Genomic DNA, 16,121 nt, shown 5'->3' with positions numbered 1-16,121 from the left:
CTCAAAAAACACTTCTCTTTAAAGACAATAATGAAGGATTATTGAGAGGGCGGGAATGGAACGTCTCAATGCATGAAATCAAACATAATTCTGGCTATATGCCAACCTCATTCACACTTACACTCCAAGTTGGGAAATCAATAGGCGACTGGAGCTTTTATTGATTGACCCTTAACATGATATTGGCTGATTTTCTCCCTCAGAAGCCGGACGATCATCTGAAAGCGTGTTGACATGGGAAAAACACCTCAATGTACGGTGTTTCTAAGACTAAGTACATGGTGATTTTTAGTCATGTGACCATGAATCATTTGCATGAACACTTTCAGCAGTGGTTGTGTTGCAGACAGACTTGGATTGTGAGCAACAGTGACTTCACTTATGCACATTTTTAAGTTTTACACCTTTTAGCAAGTTAAAGCTGCTTTAAATTCAGTGTAAAGATGCAATGCTGCATTTAAGCCAGACTAAATTATGCTTGTTCTGAACCAGTTTAAAGTTGCAATTGTTGTGTAAATGCATTTATGTCACCTCTAAGCAAGCAGCATTAAACCGCCTGTAAAAAGAAACCTAAATGCCACTTCATATGCACTTCCGGGTCACCTTTGCATGTACATTTGGGACACTGATTTTACCAAGATTAAGGGCTCAGTTTTAGTATAACCATAAAAAACTGAATTCTGTTAATTTGTTTTTCTGTCAGTTTGTATTTTTGATGATGGCTGATGTTATTTGTTACCATTTATTAGCACAACAACTGTAGAAATAGCAGTATTTTGAAAGAAATTGTGTTTACCATAGTGTATTTTTGCAAAAACACCCCTAAAACCATCATAACCACGGTTATAAAAAAAAATAAATAAATAATGCACCATATGATTAACCACAACTCTGAACATTAAAACAATAAATGTTGCTTATTGTTCAAAAGATCAGCAAAAGCACTATAATAAAAGACAGTATGCATTAGGGTTGCACAATTAATCTAAATAAAACCGTAATCACAAAATGACTGCAACAATAAAAATGGCTGTGATTTAATTAAATAAAAATATGCTGCCTGTGGTTTTCTGTCAAAATGAGAAAATTAACAGAGGCATAAATATCATTCTTTTATTTTACAGTTTTAATAAGAAATTAAAAATAACAAAGTTAATAATAACAACAAATAATAATAATAATAATAATAAATAATTATTATTATTATTATTACTACTATTATTATTTTATATTTTCTCTTTTTATTTTACAGTGAAATATTACATGATAAGATTTACTTAAAATAATATTACTACAATGTTATTTATAAAATTTATTATTTTAGTTTATGTATTACTTATAATTAATAATAATAATAATAATAATAATAATAAATATATGCCCTCTGCAGTTTAATGTTGGAAAATGAGGAAATTAAGACAGAATTAATAAATGTCATTTTATTTTACAGTTGAATGTAAACTAAAATTATTATTATTATTAATTTTATTATTATTATTATTTCTGTTTTTATTTTACAGTGACATATTACAATAGCAATGTTTCTTTTTTATGTTAAAATGTTATGTTTGTTTATGTTATTATATTATTTATTTATTATTAAAAATAAGAAATATTATTATTGTTAATAATAATAATAATAATAATAATAATAAACATATGCTCTCTGCAATTTAATGTTGGATTTTATTTTACAGTTGTAATGTAAACAAAGTACTGTTATTATTATTATTATTATTATTATTAATTATTATGCTCTATTTTTATTTTACAGTGAAATATTCCAATAGCAATACAATATTTCATATTTTAGTTTTTATGTATTACTATTATTATTATTATTATTATTATTATTAATAATAATAATAATAATAATAAATATATGCTCTCTGTTGATTAATGTTGGAAAATGAGGAAATTAAGACATCCATTTGTAATGCAAAATACATAATTTTTTTAAATACTCTTCTATTTTTGTTTTACAGTGAAAAAAATCATTTATTTTATCATTGTAGAATTTATTTATTCATTCATTTATTATAAATAAATTTATTTTATTTATTTATTTATTTATTGTTAATTAATAAATGTATTTTTTTATTATTATTTGTATACATTTTTATTATGGAATATGAAATATCATTCATATTCCAAGAACATATTGTTTTGTTTTCTGCCGTTTTTTTGCATTTCTCATAACAGGACAGTATAGACAGGAAGTGAGTGGGAGAGCGAGGGGGGCAGGATTGGGAAAGGTCCACAAGGCAGGATTCAAACTCGGGACACCCGAAGCACAACTGCGTCACATGTCGGCACGCTGCCACGATATAATCATCAAATCCTGCCAAAACTGTGCAGCTCTACAAACAAGCACAGCAAACCTAAAATCCTTTTTAAACTGCATTAATCAAATTAGAAATCTAATTTTTTCCCCAAATCCTGCAGCTCCACTATTCATGTCAGAATTGTTTACTTAACAACAGCGCCAAACACAGCTCATCCAATCAGACGTCAGCGTTCTAGTACTCACCCCCTGCTCGTCCAGTTTGAGGAGCTGCTCGGGGACTTTAGGTGAGCTGATGGCCAGTCGAAGGCACTGGATGTTCAGCTCAGGAACCACGTACTCCAGCACCTCCTTCAGCGGGAGACCGCGGGCCGTCCCGTGCCTCGCCGTGGAAGGCACAGCGTCCTCCAGAATTGCCCCGCGCAGGGTAGTTAACTGAGAGAAAGAGATAGCAGAGCGGTTAGTATGTCTGGACAAGAATCAAAATCCTATAGGCAGTGGATTTTTACCAGTCTGGTCAATACATCAGTCCAGTGTTTGACCTCAAGTACTTAATGCTGTCAGTCTATGAGAAAACTAAATACTTCCAATAAAAAAAATACATAGATCCATTGGGATGGAGACTGGAGGGCGCGCTCTCGTCTGGAAGGAAGAAACGGAGTCTCGACCCTTTTATCTGCACTTCCACTTATAAAGTAAAAGGCTTTTATGCTGAATGCTGATATGAAGCACTAACATCTCTATAAATCTCATTCTGAGGTTTTGATTCATATGAGTATCTTCATAATTCAGTTTAATTGTGAATGAGTGCCATTAGAAGCTAAAGATCAAAGCCTACGGTTTAATGCGATGATGCATTTGATAAGAGAGAGAGGAAATGATGCACTGACAATATCTGCATTCACTGTCCTCGAAAATATTATTTCACCTCATAAAAAAGGAAACAAGAAAATTATATTTTGGATTAAGCAAATGAAGTTTATTTTTGCTCCATTATCATTTTTTTTTATTAAAATTAAAATGATCCATCCTAAATAAATAATATTTATATTAATATTATTTTTTACAATTATTATAATATTACTTACATTTACATTTAGAAAATGATGTTGAACCATTACAGTTTTTGCAGTGACATTATTTTTATGACAATCAAGACAATCTTTCCAAACAATAAACAGACAAAACCAAACAAACAAATAAATGTTTCACCTCATAAAAAAGGTAATTATATTTTTCATAAAGATAATTCAGTTTATTTTGGTCTTTTAAGATTATTTTCATTAATTAAATTAAATGAAATAAATTAAATAACATTAATGACATTAAATAATTGTCATTAAAGATCATCTATCCTAATGAATGAATAAATAAATAAATAAACTAAAAAAAAAAAATAAAAAAAATAAATATTACTTTGAAAATGAAGTTTTTTTGTTTTGTTTTGTGCATTAAAATAAATAAATTAATTAAATTAATAAAATGTAGAAAAATAATATTTTAGGACCATTTTCTGCATTGTGATATTTTTGCATTGTAAAAAAAATAATAAAAAAATTAAAATAAAATAAAATAAAAATGTAGAAAATTAAGTTTATTTTAGGACCATTCAAGGTTTTTGCATTGTAAATAAATAAATAAATAAATGAATAACATTTAGAAAATTCAGTTTATTTTAGGATCTTTTTTAATTAAATTACATTAAATTATAAATGAATAAATAAACTAATAAATAAATAAATATTACTTTAAAAATGAAGTTTATTTTAGGACCATTCTTTTTTTTTTTTTTTTTTTTTGCATTGTGACATTTTTGCATTAAAATTAATTAATTAATTAATAAATTGTAGAAAATTAATATTTATGACCATTTTTTGCATTGTGATATTTTTGCATTGTAAGTAAGTTCGTAAATAAACACACAAATAAATACATACATACATAAATATCATCTAGAAAATGAAGGTTATTTTAGGACCATTAAAGGATTTTGCATTGTAAATAAATAAATAAATAAATAACATTTAAAAACTTTTTTTGCAACCAGTTTATTTTAGGACCATTAACATTTTTGCACTGTGTGTTTTGCACATTTTTGTGTTGTAAGTATGTAAATAAATAAATAAATATCATTTAGAAATTTTTTAGAAAAGTTTAAGGACCATTCATTTTTTTTGTATTGTGACATTGTTGCACTGTAAATAAATGAATAAATAAATAAAACTTAATTAAGTTTATTATGAGGACCATTAAAAATTTTGCTTTGTGACATTTCTGCATTGCAAGTAAATAAATAAATAAAACATGCATACATCCTTTATTTTATTATTTGAACCAAAAGAATTTATCCATCAGTACAATTTTTAGTAATTGATTTTTTAATATATTTACATTTTAATATAAATAATATAATGTAATATATTTTATAGCTTGTAAGTTTGAAAGAGGGAGAGTTTTACCTTGTAATAATAATTAAATGTTTAATATTAGCATGTAAAACAATTACTTTTAAATGTAGAACTATCTCTAATGTTCATTTAAACAATTTTTTAAATTTTATTGCAATCAGGGATGTCAATCAATTCATTTAAAAATTGTATTAACTACATAATAGGCTAATTAATTATCAATATTGTTTTACATCGATGTTTGTTAAGTAATTCCCGTTCATTTATGATGTACCTGACTCGTCCTGAAGGTGATGCGGTAGTTGTACTGCGCCGCCTCCTTGTCTTTCCCGTCGTCCAGCTTCTCTCTCCGTACGCTGATGGCCACCGGACCCAAGTTCTCATCCACGCCGAAGTAGTTCTGGTGCTCTAAAGGGTTAACAACAGGACAGATATGAGGTCAGGTTCAAGAAGGACAGATAACACTTTCCAAGAATACCCTACAGAGTGAGTGAGAGACCCTGAGCGGACCGGACAGGAAGAGCCCGACAGGAAGTGGGCTATTTCAGCACCACAGCAGGGCCATTCAGAGCTGCTCTAGTGCTGCTTATCTGAGATGTCATGCTGAGGAGATACGGACAGGACAGACGCGAGACTCTGTATCCATCTATAACCAACAGCAGCACAGCTCTGTTTGGGTTCATTGTACATAAAACAGCTATAAGGCTTCATAGTTTGGACATTGATTAGGCAGAAATGAATCGTGTTTATCTATTCCTGATAACTTTGCCGCTAAATTACTCCAATGCACATTATATTTGTAAGACTAAAATGATGGCCAGGTCATATTTCATGTTTCATTTCACAATTACATTTTGCATAAAAATAAATAAACAAAAATAAATCCAATCCAATACAAACAAAAATCAATCAAACAAACTAACAAATAAATATTATTCGATAGTAACTTGATGTTACATACTTTTACAAATTATTTTCTCTTGATTTTTTTTAAAATATGAAAATCTAGATAGCTTCATTACATTCTTCATAAAATAAAATGAAGTAAAATAAGACAAATTAAAAACTGTCATTTAATAGTAACTCAATTTTAAATACTTTAGAAATTATTTAGATTTCTGTAGATATTTGTAATTCTGTAGATTTTGAATAAAATGAGACATGATTTAGACAGGCTTCATAATAAATAAATAAATAAATAAATAACTAAATAAATAAATACATACATACATAAGACCATTAAGATTTTTGCATTGTGACATTATTTTAAGGAGAACTAATTATCAAATGATTGTCTGTTTCAAACATACAAATAAATAAATAAATAAATAAACAAACTGATACATTTATTTAATCTGGTAGTAATTTAATTTTAAATACTTTTGAATTATTTAAAATTATTTCACTTATTTAAATACTACAAATTATTTTCTCTTTTGCTTTTAGAGTAAAATATGGAATGATCTTTAAAAAAAATTAATTAAATTAAATTAAATTAAATTAAACAAAATTAAATTAAATAAAATAAGCTTATATTTGGACCATTAAGATTATAATATACTTTATCAATTATTTTCTGTTTTGATTTTGGAATAAAACATGCTCTTGATAAGCTTCACGATGTAAAATAAAATAAAATAATATAAAAAAAATAAAACTATTATAAATAAAATAAGGATCATTTTAAATTGTTGTTATAATGGAGAGAAGTTAAAATGTCCTTTTAGTCCTCTGTCATGTCCACATGGTAATGATGAGATCTGATCCAGAGCACATCTCTATGGATTTTCACATAGTCCCACAGACACATTAGTGTCATATATGAACCATAATCTCTGATTTCACTGCACCATAGGGGTCCATCAGAGATTAACAAAACCTGCCACAGATGAAGCTTAACCTGATTCTTCTTGATATCATTTTCAGTAAGCTCCTTAGGAGACAAACATGCATTTGGACGTCGAGTCAAAAACCAGAGGCCAAAATTATGCAACATGACGGACAAAGCGTACTAAAGCATGTCAAGGAGGGAAATATTAGGATAATGATCCAAAAAAAAAATATATGGGACAACAGAGATTGAGCAGCTCAGTTAATGACCATAAAGACATTTTTAATGTTACAAAATCTTTCAAATGTCAAATAAATGCTGTTCTTTTGAACTTTCTATTTATCAAAGAATCATGCACCACTTTAAACGGTCTCAAATGCAAAAATGACACATTAGTTTCTGTCACCGACAGCAGGTATTGAGCTAAGCCATGATTCTCAACAAGATGAAGTATTAATAACATTTGTGCATTAATGCAGACTTTCAGTGGGCATGTCACATCTTGCATCCCTGATCATGCAGCATCTTGGTAACGAACGTGGTAAAATGGAAGAGGAAGTTAATGGAATCAATGCTTCTCCCTAGGTGATAAAAGCATCACGGAAAGTAAGGTGTGAAAGGGGATAGCGGCTCTGGGGAGAGACATGTTGACAGATCTGTCCTTTCCACGTCCCTCTAGAGACGATGATGGGGTGATGATCAGCTACGAAAGGTTAAATGGACTCTGACTGTTAGCTTGAAGTTGAGAATGTCAGACTGTCAAAATAAAATCTGTTTCTGTATTACATAATTAAAAACCAACATTCACCCTAAAGTCATGCATTCAAGTTATTCAAAGTCATGTATTCAATTTAAAGTGATGCATTCAGGTTTTGCATTCAATGCATTTGGTTTACATTAAAGTTATGCGTTCAGTTTAAAGTTATGCACTTCAATTAAGAATTAATTTACAGTTATGCATTTCATTTAATTTGATTTAAATTTAATTTAATTTAATTTTTCTAAATGTAAAGCTGTGCATTACAGTTATGCATTAGATTTAAAGTTACACATTCCATTAAATTTAGTTATGCATTAATGTTTTGCATTCAATTTAATTCAATTTAAAGTTGTGCATTAAAGTTACCCATTCAGTTTATTTAATTTTAAAGTTATGTTTCAATTTATTTCAAATTGAAGTTATGCATTCCATTTTTTTTCAATTTTGAAGTTATGCATTGAGTTTAATTTCATTTTAAACATTAAAGCTATGTGTTTAGTTTAAAGTTATGCAATCAAGTTATGAATTTAGTTATGCACTGCATTTATTAAAAGTTATGCATTGAAGTTATGCATTTAATTTATCTAAATTTGAAGCGATGCATTACAGTTATGCATTCGATTTAAAAATACACATTCCATTTAACTACATTTAGTTATGCATTCAAGTTATGCACTGCATTTATTAAAACCGAAGCTCTGCATTCAAGTTTTGCATTCAGTATAATTCAATTTGAAGTTATGCATTCAAGTTATGCATTTAATTTTGTTCAATTTAAAAGCTGTGCTTTCAATTGATGCATACAGTTTATTTAATTTTGAAGTTATGCTTCAGTGTATTTCAATTTGAAGTTATGCATTCCATTTTTTCAATTTTGAAGTTATGCATTCACAGTTTGATTTACATTTATACATTAAAGTTACACGTTCAGTTTAAAGTTATGCACTCAAGTTATGAATTTAATTTACAGTTATGCATTACAGTTATGCATTCGATTTAAAGTTACACATTCCATTTAATTAAATTTAGTTATGCACTCAAGTTTTGCATTCAGTTTAATTCAATTTGAAGTTATGCATTCAATTTATTTCAATCTGAAGTTATGCATTTCTTTTTTTTTTACAATTCTGAAGTTGTGCATTCAGTTTAATTTATTTTATACATTAAAGTTATGCATTCAGTTTTAAGTTATGCACTCAAGTTATGAATTTCATTTACAGTTATGCATTCAAGTCATGCATTTAATTCATCTAAATTTGAAGTTCATTTAAGTTTCGCATTCAATTTAATTCAATTTGAAGTTATGCATTCAAGTTATGCATTTAATTTTATTCAAAGTTGTGTTAAAGTTATGCATTCAATTTAATTCAGTCTAAAGTTAAGTTAAAGTTATGCATTCAGTTTAATGTTATGCATTAAAGTTATGCATTCAGTTTATTTAATTTTAGAGTTATGCATTCAGTTTATTAAAGTTTTAAAGCATTTAATTGATTTCAACTTTAAGTTATGCATTTAATTTTTTTTTCAGTTTTGAAGTTGCGCATTCAATTTAATTTTATGCATTAAAGTTATGCACTTGCGTTTAAAGTTTAAACTGAATTGTAATTGAAAAAGACACTAAAGCTCCTTTTTAAATCTGCCATTATTTCAGTTATTTTTTGCTGCATAACCAGCATTAAATTACTATTAACTATTAGCTAGATAGTAGCTACATCTATTACCTATAACAGTAACCTAAGAATAACTAACTAAATCAATACCTGCATATTAGTTGTGTATTAACCAAAAGCTCACACCAAAAGGGTCACCTTTGATTTCACATTGAAATTCCTTTCAACTCTAAACGGCACTTAAAATAAATAGTTTAATGCAAAAGACTAAGCAGTGTCAAAAGTAACCCTACACAAATGAAGGAAATTGAGCTCTTCTCCTCGATAGGTCTTTGGCGGCACGACACGGCGGATGATTATCTATTTCCCAATAGAACGAGCTGGCTAACATGATTTATTGTCATTTGAGCTGAGCTGTAATTGGTTCATTCGCTATGGCTGGAAAGCTCATGAACGTGCGGGACACAATCGCAGCTTTTACCCATGGGCTGCGGCTCATTATTCAGCGTAGTCAAAGGAAAGAAACGAATTTCTGCATGGCAAGAGGTGGAGCAGCTGCTTTCCAGAGCTTAGGAATGGGTAACACAATCCAGTCAGGACTATGCAGATGTGCAGACATGCAAGAAAAAAAAAGCAGTCTGACAGACGCTGACACCTTCTCAGTCAAACACGGAGGATATTGTGCAATGTAAGTTGAGGTATCATTTGCTTGTTCCATTCCCAGACACGCTGAGGTGTTTTAATGAAGAGCGGTGGGACTGCGGTGTGAGGAGAGGGTCCCGTCTCGCCTCTCTCTGCATCACGGCTCCTCGGAGGGGAACAGCTGCACCTCGCCCTGTCTATTCTCACATGACAAATCACAGGCCACAGACAGGAGAACATTCTCACACCTCAATCCTTGGCACAAGTGTTTCTCCTTTCAAAATGTGTAACAAACACCAGTCTTCACAAAATCTACAGTTCCTAAATCATCAAACCAACATCCAAATGATGAACTATCTCTTTAAAATATCTTAAAGCTCTTAAAATGAGGGGAATTTATTTGAGAAGCAACTGAATGATATTAAGACTTGTTTTCATAAATGCATCTTTATTACAAGTGTTTTTTTGTTTCACTGCACTGGCAGTTTCTTTTGTTTTTTTTCACCAAATGAAAAAAACAAAACAAAATACACAGACATTGAAGATACAATCAAAACTCATAGAGAAAGATTTACTAAACGGGGCAAATTAGCGTGAGATCGTAATCCCTTAAAAGTGCAACGGAACGGAAAGTTCTACTGGCAATGCCAGATTCTTCTGTAATGACCGAACAAACAGAGCCGATGATATTCAGGTGCGTGTGATTTACTAACAACACAGTCAAGACATGCTTTTTTGAGAATCGGTAAATAATGTCTCAAATGCCAGTAAATTGCTTACTGCAAACCTTTGTAAATCACATTACATGATTTAGGGTTTCTACACATTTTTCATTTCAAAATTCCATACTTTTCCAGACTCAATTTCCCAAACCTCTCAGCAGATTTTCAGACCATAACATAAATAGATTATACGGCATTATATTCAGCTTTATATTTGGTATATAGTTTTTTAGGGTTTTATTCATGCATTTTCATGAAGTGACAACATACTGAGCCCCTAAAAAAACATAATAAATATAGCTGCAAGCAGCAATTAATGGGGTTCAAGCGCTTTAAGGCATTTAAGTACATACATAAAAAAGGCCTTATTTAGCGAGCTTGTAGTCACCTAAATCAGAGATGCTCAACCCTGTTCCTGGAGATCTACCTTCATGCAGAGTTCCTCTCCAACCCTGATAAAACACACCTGAACCAACTAATTAGGACCTGAAGGAGCACTTGACAATTACATACAGGTGTGTTTGATCAGGTTTGGAACTAAACTCTGCAGGAAGGTAGATCTCCAGGAACAGGGTTGGGCACCCTTGACCTATGTCAATTATTTAAAAAGCATTTTTGTTAAATACACATAATTTACCATAGAAATATTATGCTTATAACAGTTATGACTGTTATAGCGCCAGCTGTGGTCTGATCTCCTTTAACATTTTTGAATGCTTGTTTAGAGTCACCTGTCACATGTGCTCAGCAGGTTTCATGAAGTTTTGAGTTTTCCTTTAGGCTTCGGTAAATTTGGACAGGCCCCATTTTTTAAAGGACTCTTCTCAATCATTTAACAAACAATTTGATTAACAGCACTGGTTCTAGAGGCAAAGCTGTCCAGAATGAGAAGTTCTATCGTATGATACGAATATTGTGCGTATGTGCGAAAAAACATGCAACATGCAATCGTTTTGAAAAATGCAATAAGTGGCCAATTTCCTTTCAAATTTCTCTCAGACCTTTGGGGCCATGAGTCGAACAGGCCCACAGAGTTTCATTCGAAACGGTCTCCATTAACTTTGTCTAACAGGTGCTCAAACTTCGTTGGCCAATGGCGACCATGTTTTTCGAGATACGCAAATGTCCTTGTAGACACTTGTGGCACCTCAAACCAAGACCATTCTGTTCAGGAGTTACAGGGATTTTATTAAAAGTGGCCATGCCCCTTTCCAACGTTTTGGCGCACCTTTGCAACGGTAAGTTCAACTTTTTTCTGCTAATTACTGATATTCACTCTCCAGAGAATCTTTCTGCACTGGTTTGGTTCAGTTTGGGCGAAAAATCTAGGACTAGCTTGCAAAAGTATTTTTTTTTTTTAATGTGAAATACCCAAAAAATTTACCCAGTTCACAATCGAATCTGATGCGTGTATTTTGTCCAGCGTGAGCCAAGGATTCCAACGACATAAAACACTTGAGTCTGTGACTGACGGTTTAGGAGTTATGAGCGATTTCATACTTTTGTTTGCGGTAGCACCCCCGTCAGGCCGATTGGGGTGAGCCTTTGTCATGTTGTAGGCGGAGTGAGTACTACCATCCCTCCAAGTTTCAAGTCTCTACGACTTACGGTTTGGTCTGCACAATCAGTTTTACGTGGAGATCGCTGATCTGCCACTATTCTAACAATTACAATAGGGTTTCAGTGCTATGCACTTGAACCCCTCATAAAAAAAATATAGACTTTTGCATGCACCAAGAACTTTTTTTGTGCCTTATTCACTATTCACATGCACATGGTAATTTTTTGCATGCTTAAGCATTACAATTTCTAGTTTTATTTAACCTATTTCTTTTGTGCATCACTGCCATCTTACTATGAAAAAAAACGAGAGCATGGATGCACATAAATTAACAGAAAACTTCTTCAAAATTGGGCTTTTCTTATGGTAGTACCTCTAATATTAAGGCCTAACGTACACATCCTCCATGGCGGTGAAGAAACCTTGACAAGAAATGGGCTAATGGCATAATATGGCCGCATACATTGTCCTATTTGTCCAGTTCAAGAGTCTATAAAAAAGACTCCTACTATAAAAAGCAGGCTTGCCAGGTTTTCATAACAAAACCCACCAATTGCTACTCAAAACTATCCCAGTCGTGTTTCTGAGGTGGTCCCCCAGTAAAAATCGTGTTCTGGGGGGAAAAACACGTTTTTTTTTTTTTGTTTTTTTTTTGGTGGGGCAACAGTGTTAAAGTAGCCAGATTCTGCAGGAAAACCACTGACTTGGCAACACTAGTAAAAAGTGTTCAAATTTTGGCTTTTGTCAGGGCAGAATGTCATATTTCAAGGCCTTAGGTCTCTTTAACACATAGTGGTGGCCAAGAAACCACACCACGAAATTGGCTGATGGCACAATAGGTGGCTCAGTGTTCATTGTCCTATATGCTAAGCTTAATGGCTTCTCATGTGCACATAAAAGTCTGTATCTTTTTTGTTTTTGCAATAGCCCTTGAGGCTATGTAATAAGGTTATAAGAATATCGTGAGAAGAAACCCTGCATTCTGCATAAAGATAAAAGTGCACCTTGAATTCATTCAGTTGTGTTTGACAAATCACTGAAGAATCACTAAACAACTGCTATGCAAACATACCACTTGCAAATGCAAATAGTGGCAAAAGACCGGAAATGCAAATATTTTTCCATACTCTTCCAGACCTGGAACTGACTTAAATCAAATTTCATACTTTTCCAAACCGCATAGGATCCCTGATGATTCATTTAAACATTTCCCTCCCATAAATTTCGCATCTGACAGAGAAACTCCTACAAATGCATATGCAACTCAACCGCAAAAATAACTCCACGCCAGTTTCAAAAGCACCAACATAATCTTTGTGACACCAGCCAAAGAGGAAACATGTTTCATAGGCGTAGCAAAATTATAAACAATAACAATTTGGAAATGCGTGCATTGGTGAATCATTCTGAATAGAACCAGGAATGAAAGGTCAGTTTAGACTGATGTTGAGTTACACAAACAACAATCAACTTTGTTTTTTCATGCATAATGACAAGGCTTACCTCTCCCATAGAAGTATTTGTGGTAATAATACGCTCCAAGGTCGATGTGCTCGATGATGTACCGCTTGACCTTTTCACGGTGGATTGGCTGGCTTTCTCGTGGCACCTCCAGTACAGACACACCAGCGTTAGTACAGTGGGAGCTCAAGGAGGACTCGAAGGAGCAGTTTTCTCCTCCAGCGCTGTAGGTGGCGTTATTGGCCCTGGACAGAGATATCCTCCTCTCTCCTTCTCCACCAATCTCGTTGCGAAAATGCGGGCAGCTTAGAACCAATCCATTACTCTTCCCGTCCCCTTCATCCGCATCCAGGTTCTCCTTGGGATTGAGGTCCTCCCGACTTCCTAACGGCGATTCGAACATGGATGTTGGACCAGATGTATTCGCAGCGACTTGTCCACCTCCTGGGACTTGGTATTGGGATGCAGCAGAAGCTCCAGTTGTGGTGTTTTTCCTCTGGCTCAGGCTTAAACGGTTGGCCACAGCTTCGCTGATGTTAAAGAGGACACTCTGGACGTCATAGTGAGCGAAGCACTTCTGGAAGCTAAGCGGCCGGCGGTCGTCCTGCTCGGTGGACAGCCGCAGACCGTCGCTTTCGCTCTTAATAGTCCTCAGTTTCCTAAACAGTGACGTCTCGGACGATTCCGACTTGAGACGGCGCATGAAGGACTTCTCTCTTTCTCGGCTGTAGAGAAGGGAGCTGTCCACATAGTCGTAGCCGGAGATGCGGACGATCTCTCCACGGGCTATTTGTGCAGCGGTTTGCAAGCTCGGAGAGAGGGTTGTGTCATATCGGAGGAGCTCTGGGAACCCGGCAGGTGGTGCACTACGATGGTCCAAGTTGTCAATCCGATATCCTCGCAACATAGTAAAGAACCCGTCGTTCCCAAGACCCTGGCGGTCAATTGAAGACGTGCTCCCGTATTCCCGATGCAATGAGGCGCCGGTGTTGGGGTTGACGGCGTTCTGGTCCATTATGTCCTCTGCATCGATATCGCTGATGGTTACGTCGCTGTTACTCCGTTGGCGAATAGGATGGAGGCCCTTCAAAGGGGACCGACTCAAAAGGTCACTCAAGGAATACTTCGTATCCGAATAATCAGGCTCCAAAGGGGCTTCGCCCAAATCCGCAATCTCCACACTTTGGTCTGGCTGTCCGTTCTGAAATGCCGTGATGACGGTTTCGTAGTTAGGACCCCAACCCTCCTTTTTCGGCGGCCAGTCCGTCACCCTGGCCCGCACCCCCATTTTAGGCATAGCAGGCGTCCCGTTCGACTTGCCACCCCCTTCCAGTTTGCCCTGCGTGTTGCCCGCTGGATGCCCCATACTCCCATTCAACGCTTTCAGCTTCCTGCTAAACAATTCCTCAGATGACTGCATGACGTTAGAGGAGGCCTCGAGCGATGGAAGGTTCGTTTTATCGCCGATACCCACGGCTCGAGCTCATATCCTGCTTGCAGCTGCTTGGGAAAGCGAGAACTCAAGTCCCCTTATCGGTTACATTGTCATAGGTCACCCATGTGAGCCTCTCAACTAGTTTCAGACTCGTCCTAGCCCACATAAAGGGCCGCCCTTCACTCCAAGTCCATTTTTCTCCAGGAGCGACCGGTTTGATGAAAGACAGGCAGCATTTGGGTGTCACGGGCGGCTGGAGCTTCAAGGAGCAGAAGGGGTCAGTTGAAACGGCTCTTCTTTCACAGAGCTCAGCTAATTTAGGACGACAGCTGGAGGAGAGCGATCTGTTGGGAGCAAGGAGAAAAACAAAAGCATATTAAGGCATCTCGCAGAATATATTTCTTCCAGGATTTCAGAGAACAGTGGGATGTCTTTGCAAAACCTTCTCATGACCACTGAACAATGTAAGACTGTTAGATAAGTGAAAGGGTGTGTACCGCAAAACAGGCCTGATGACTCCTTCAAGAAGGTCTTTGCACAAAGAGACCTTTGAGAAATATAAACGCCTGCTTCTTTTGCTTACTTTTACTCTGTTCAAATCAGCCTTGTTGGCCAAACGGAAAGATAAACCGGGAACATTTGGTGATTTTCGAACTGGATTATGTATTATAGACAAGGAGAACAGAAAAATGTAAATTTTCATGCCACATTTATTCACTCACACAAAGCATTAGAGCCCCCAAATGCAATTCTTATATTACATGCACAACTTCAAATGCATATTTCTATACAAATATATCCAAGATTCCCAGTGGGGAATCTAAACTTCATTTTTGCTTGGCTGTGCAGCTCACTGTTTGTGGGTTGGGAAGGTGCCACTGATGACCTAAATGGGTTTTTCTTGTTCATGTGGATACCATATTCATGTATCCCTACATATGTGCTATACAGAATCTTGTAACATGACCTGACATTGCCGCTAAATGCATTATATAGCTTGACCTACAATGTAAATGCTATGACCCTTTTTCTGAACAGAACCACTAATCTCCATTCCATTTTCACTATTCCCAGAAAAAAAAAAAAAAAAAAAAAAAAAAAAAAATGGAACAAGCAACAATGTAACCCATCTCCACTGCATTCGCGTTCAGTTTCTGATTTGCTGCTCATATCTGCAGGACAAACAACATTTGGAGGGGGAATGTAGGCCACAAAAACATAAGCTAAAATGTATACGGTGTAGTGTTAACACTAAATATGTGACGTTGAACCGCAAACCAGTCATAAGGGTAATTTTTTTAAAATTCAGATTTATACATCAACTGAAAGTTGAATGAATAAGTTTTCCATGGATGTATGGTTTGTTAGAAAAGGGACAATATTTGGTTGAGATACAACTATTTGAAA

At 34.3% G+C, this 16,121-nt stretch overlaps 1 protein-coding gene across 4 annotated transcripts in view; it reads right to left on the bottom strand.

The window, feature by feature from the left end:
- Nucleotides 1-16,121, bottom strand: part of LOC127175709 (signal-induced proliferation-associated 1-like protein 2) — a 176,404-nt gene that overhangs the window by 97,806 nt on the left and 62,477 nt on the right. For all 4 annotated transcript variants that reach the window (XM_051126960.1, XM_051126962.1, XM_051126963.1 and 1 more), the window contains exons 2-4: nucleotides 13,322-15,058; nucleotides 4,967-5,100; nucleotides 2,531-2,719 (exon numbers count right to left, since the gene is read on the bottom strand). In XM_051126960.1, coding sequence (XP_050982917.1) covers nucleotides 2,531-2,719; nucleotides 4,967-5,100; nucleotides 13,322-14,699 — 1,701 coding nt within the window. In that variant the 5' untranslated portion in view covers nucleotides 14,700-15,058. The remainder of the gene's footprint in view (nucleotides 1-2,530; nucleotides 2,720-4,966; nucleotides 5,101-13,321; nucleotides 15,059-16,121) is intronic.

Source organism: Labeo rohita, chromosome 13 (assembly GCF_022985175.1).
Source record: "Labeo rohita strain BAU-BD-2019 chromosome 13, IGBB_LRoh.1.0, whole genome shotgun sequence".
Classification (NCBI taxonomy): domain Eukaryota; kingdom Metazoa; phylum Chordata; class Actinopteri; order Cypriniformes; family Cyprinidae; genus Labeo; species Labeo rohita.
This window is presented reverse-complemented; position numbering and strand designations above follow the sequence as displayed.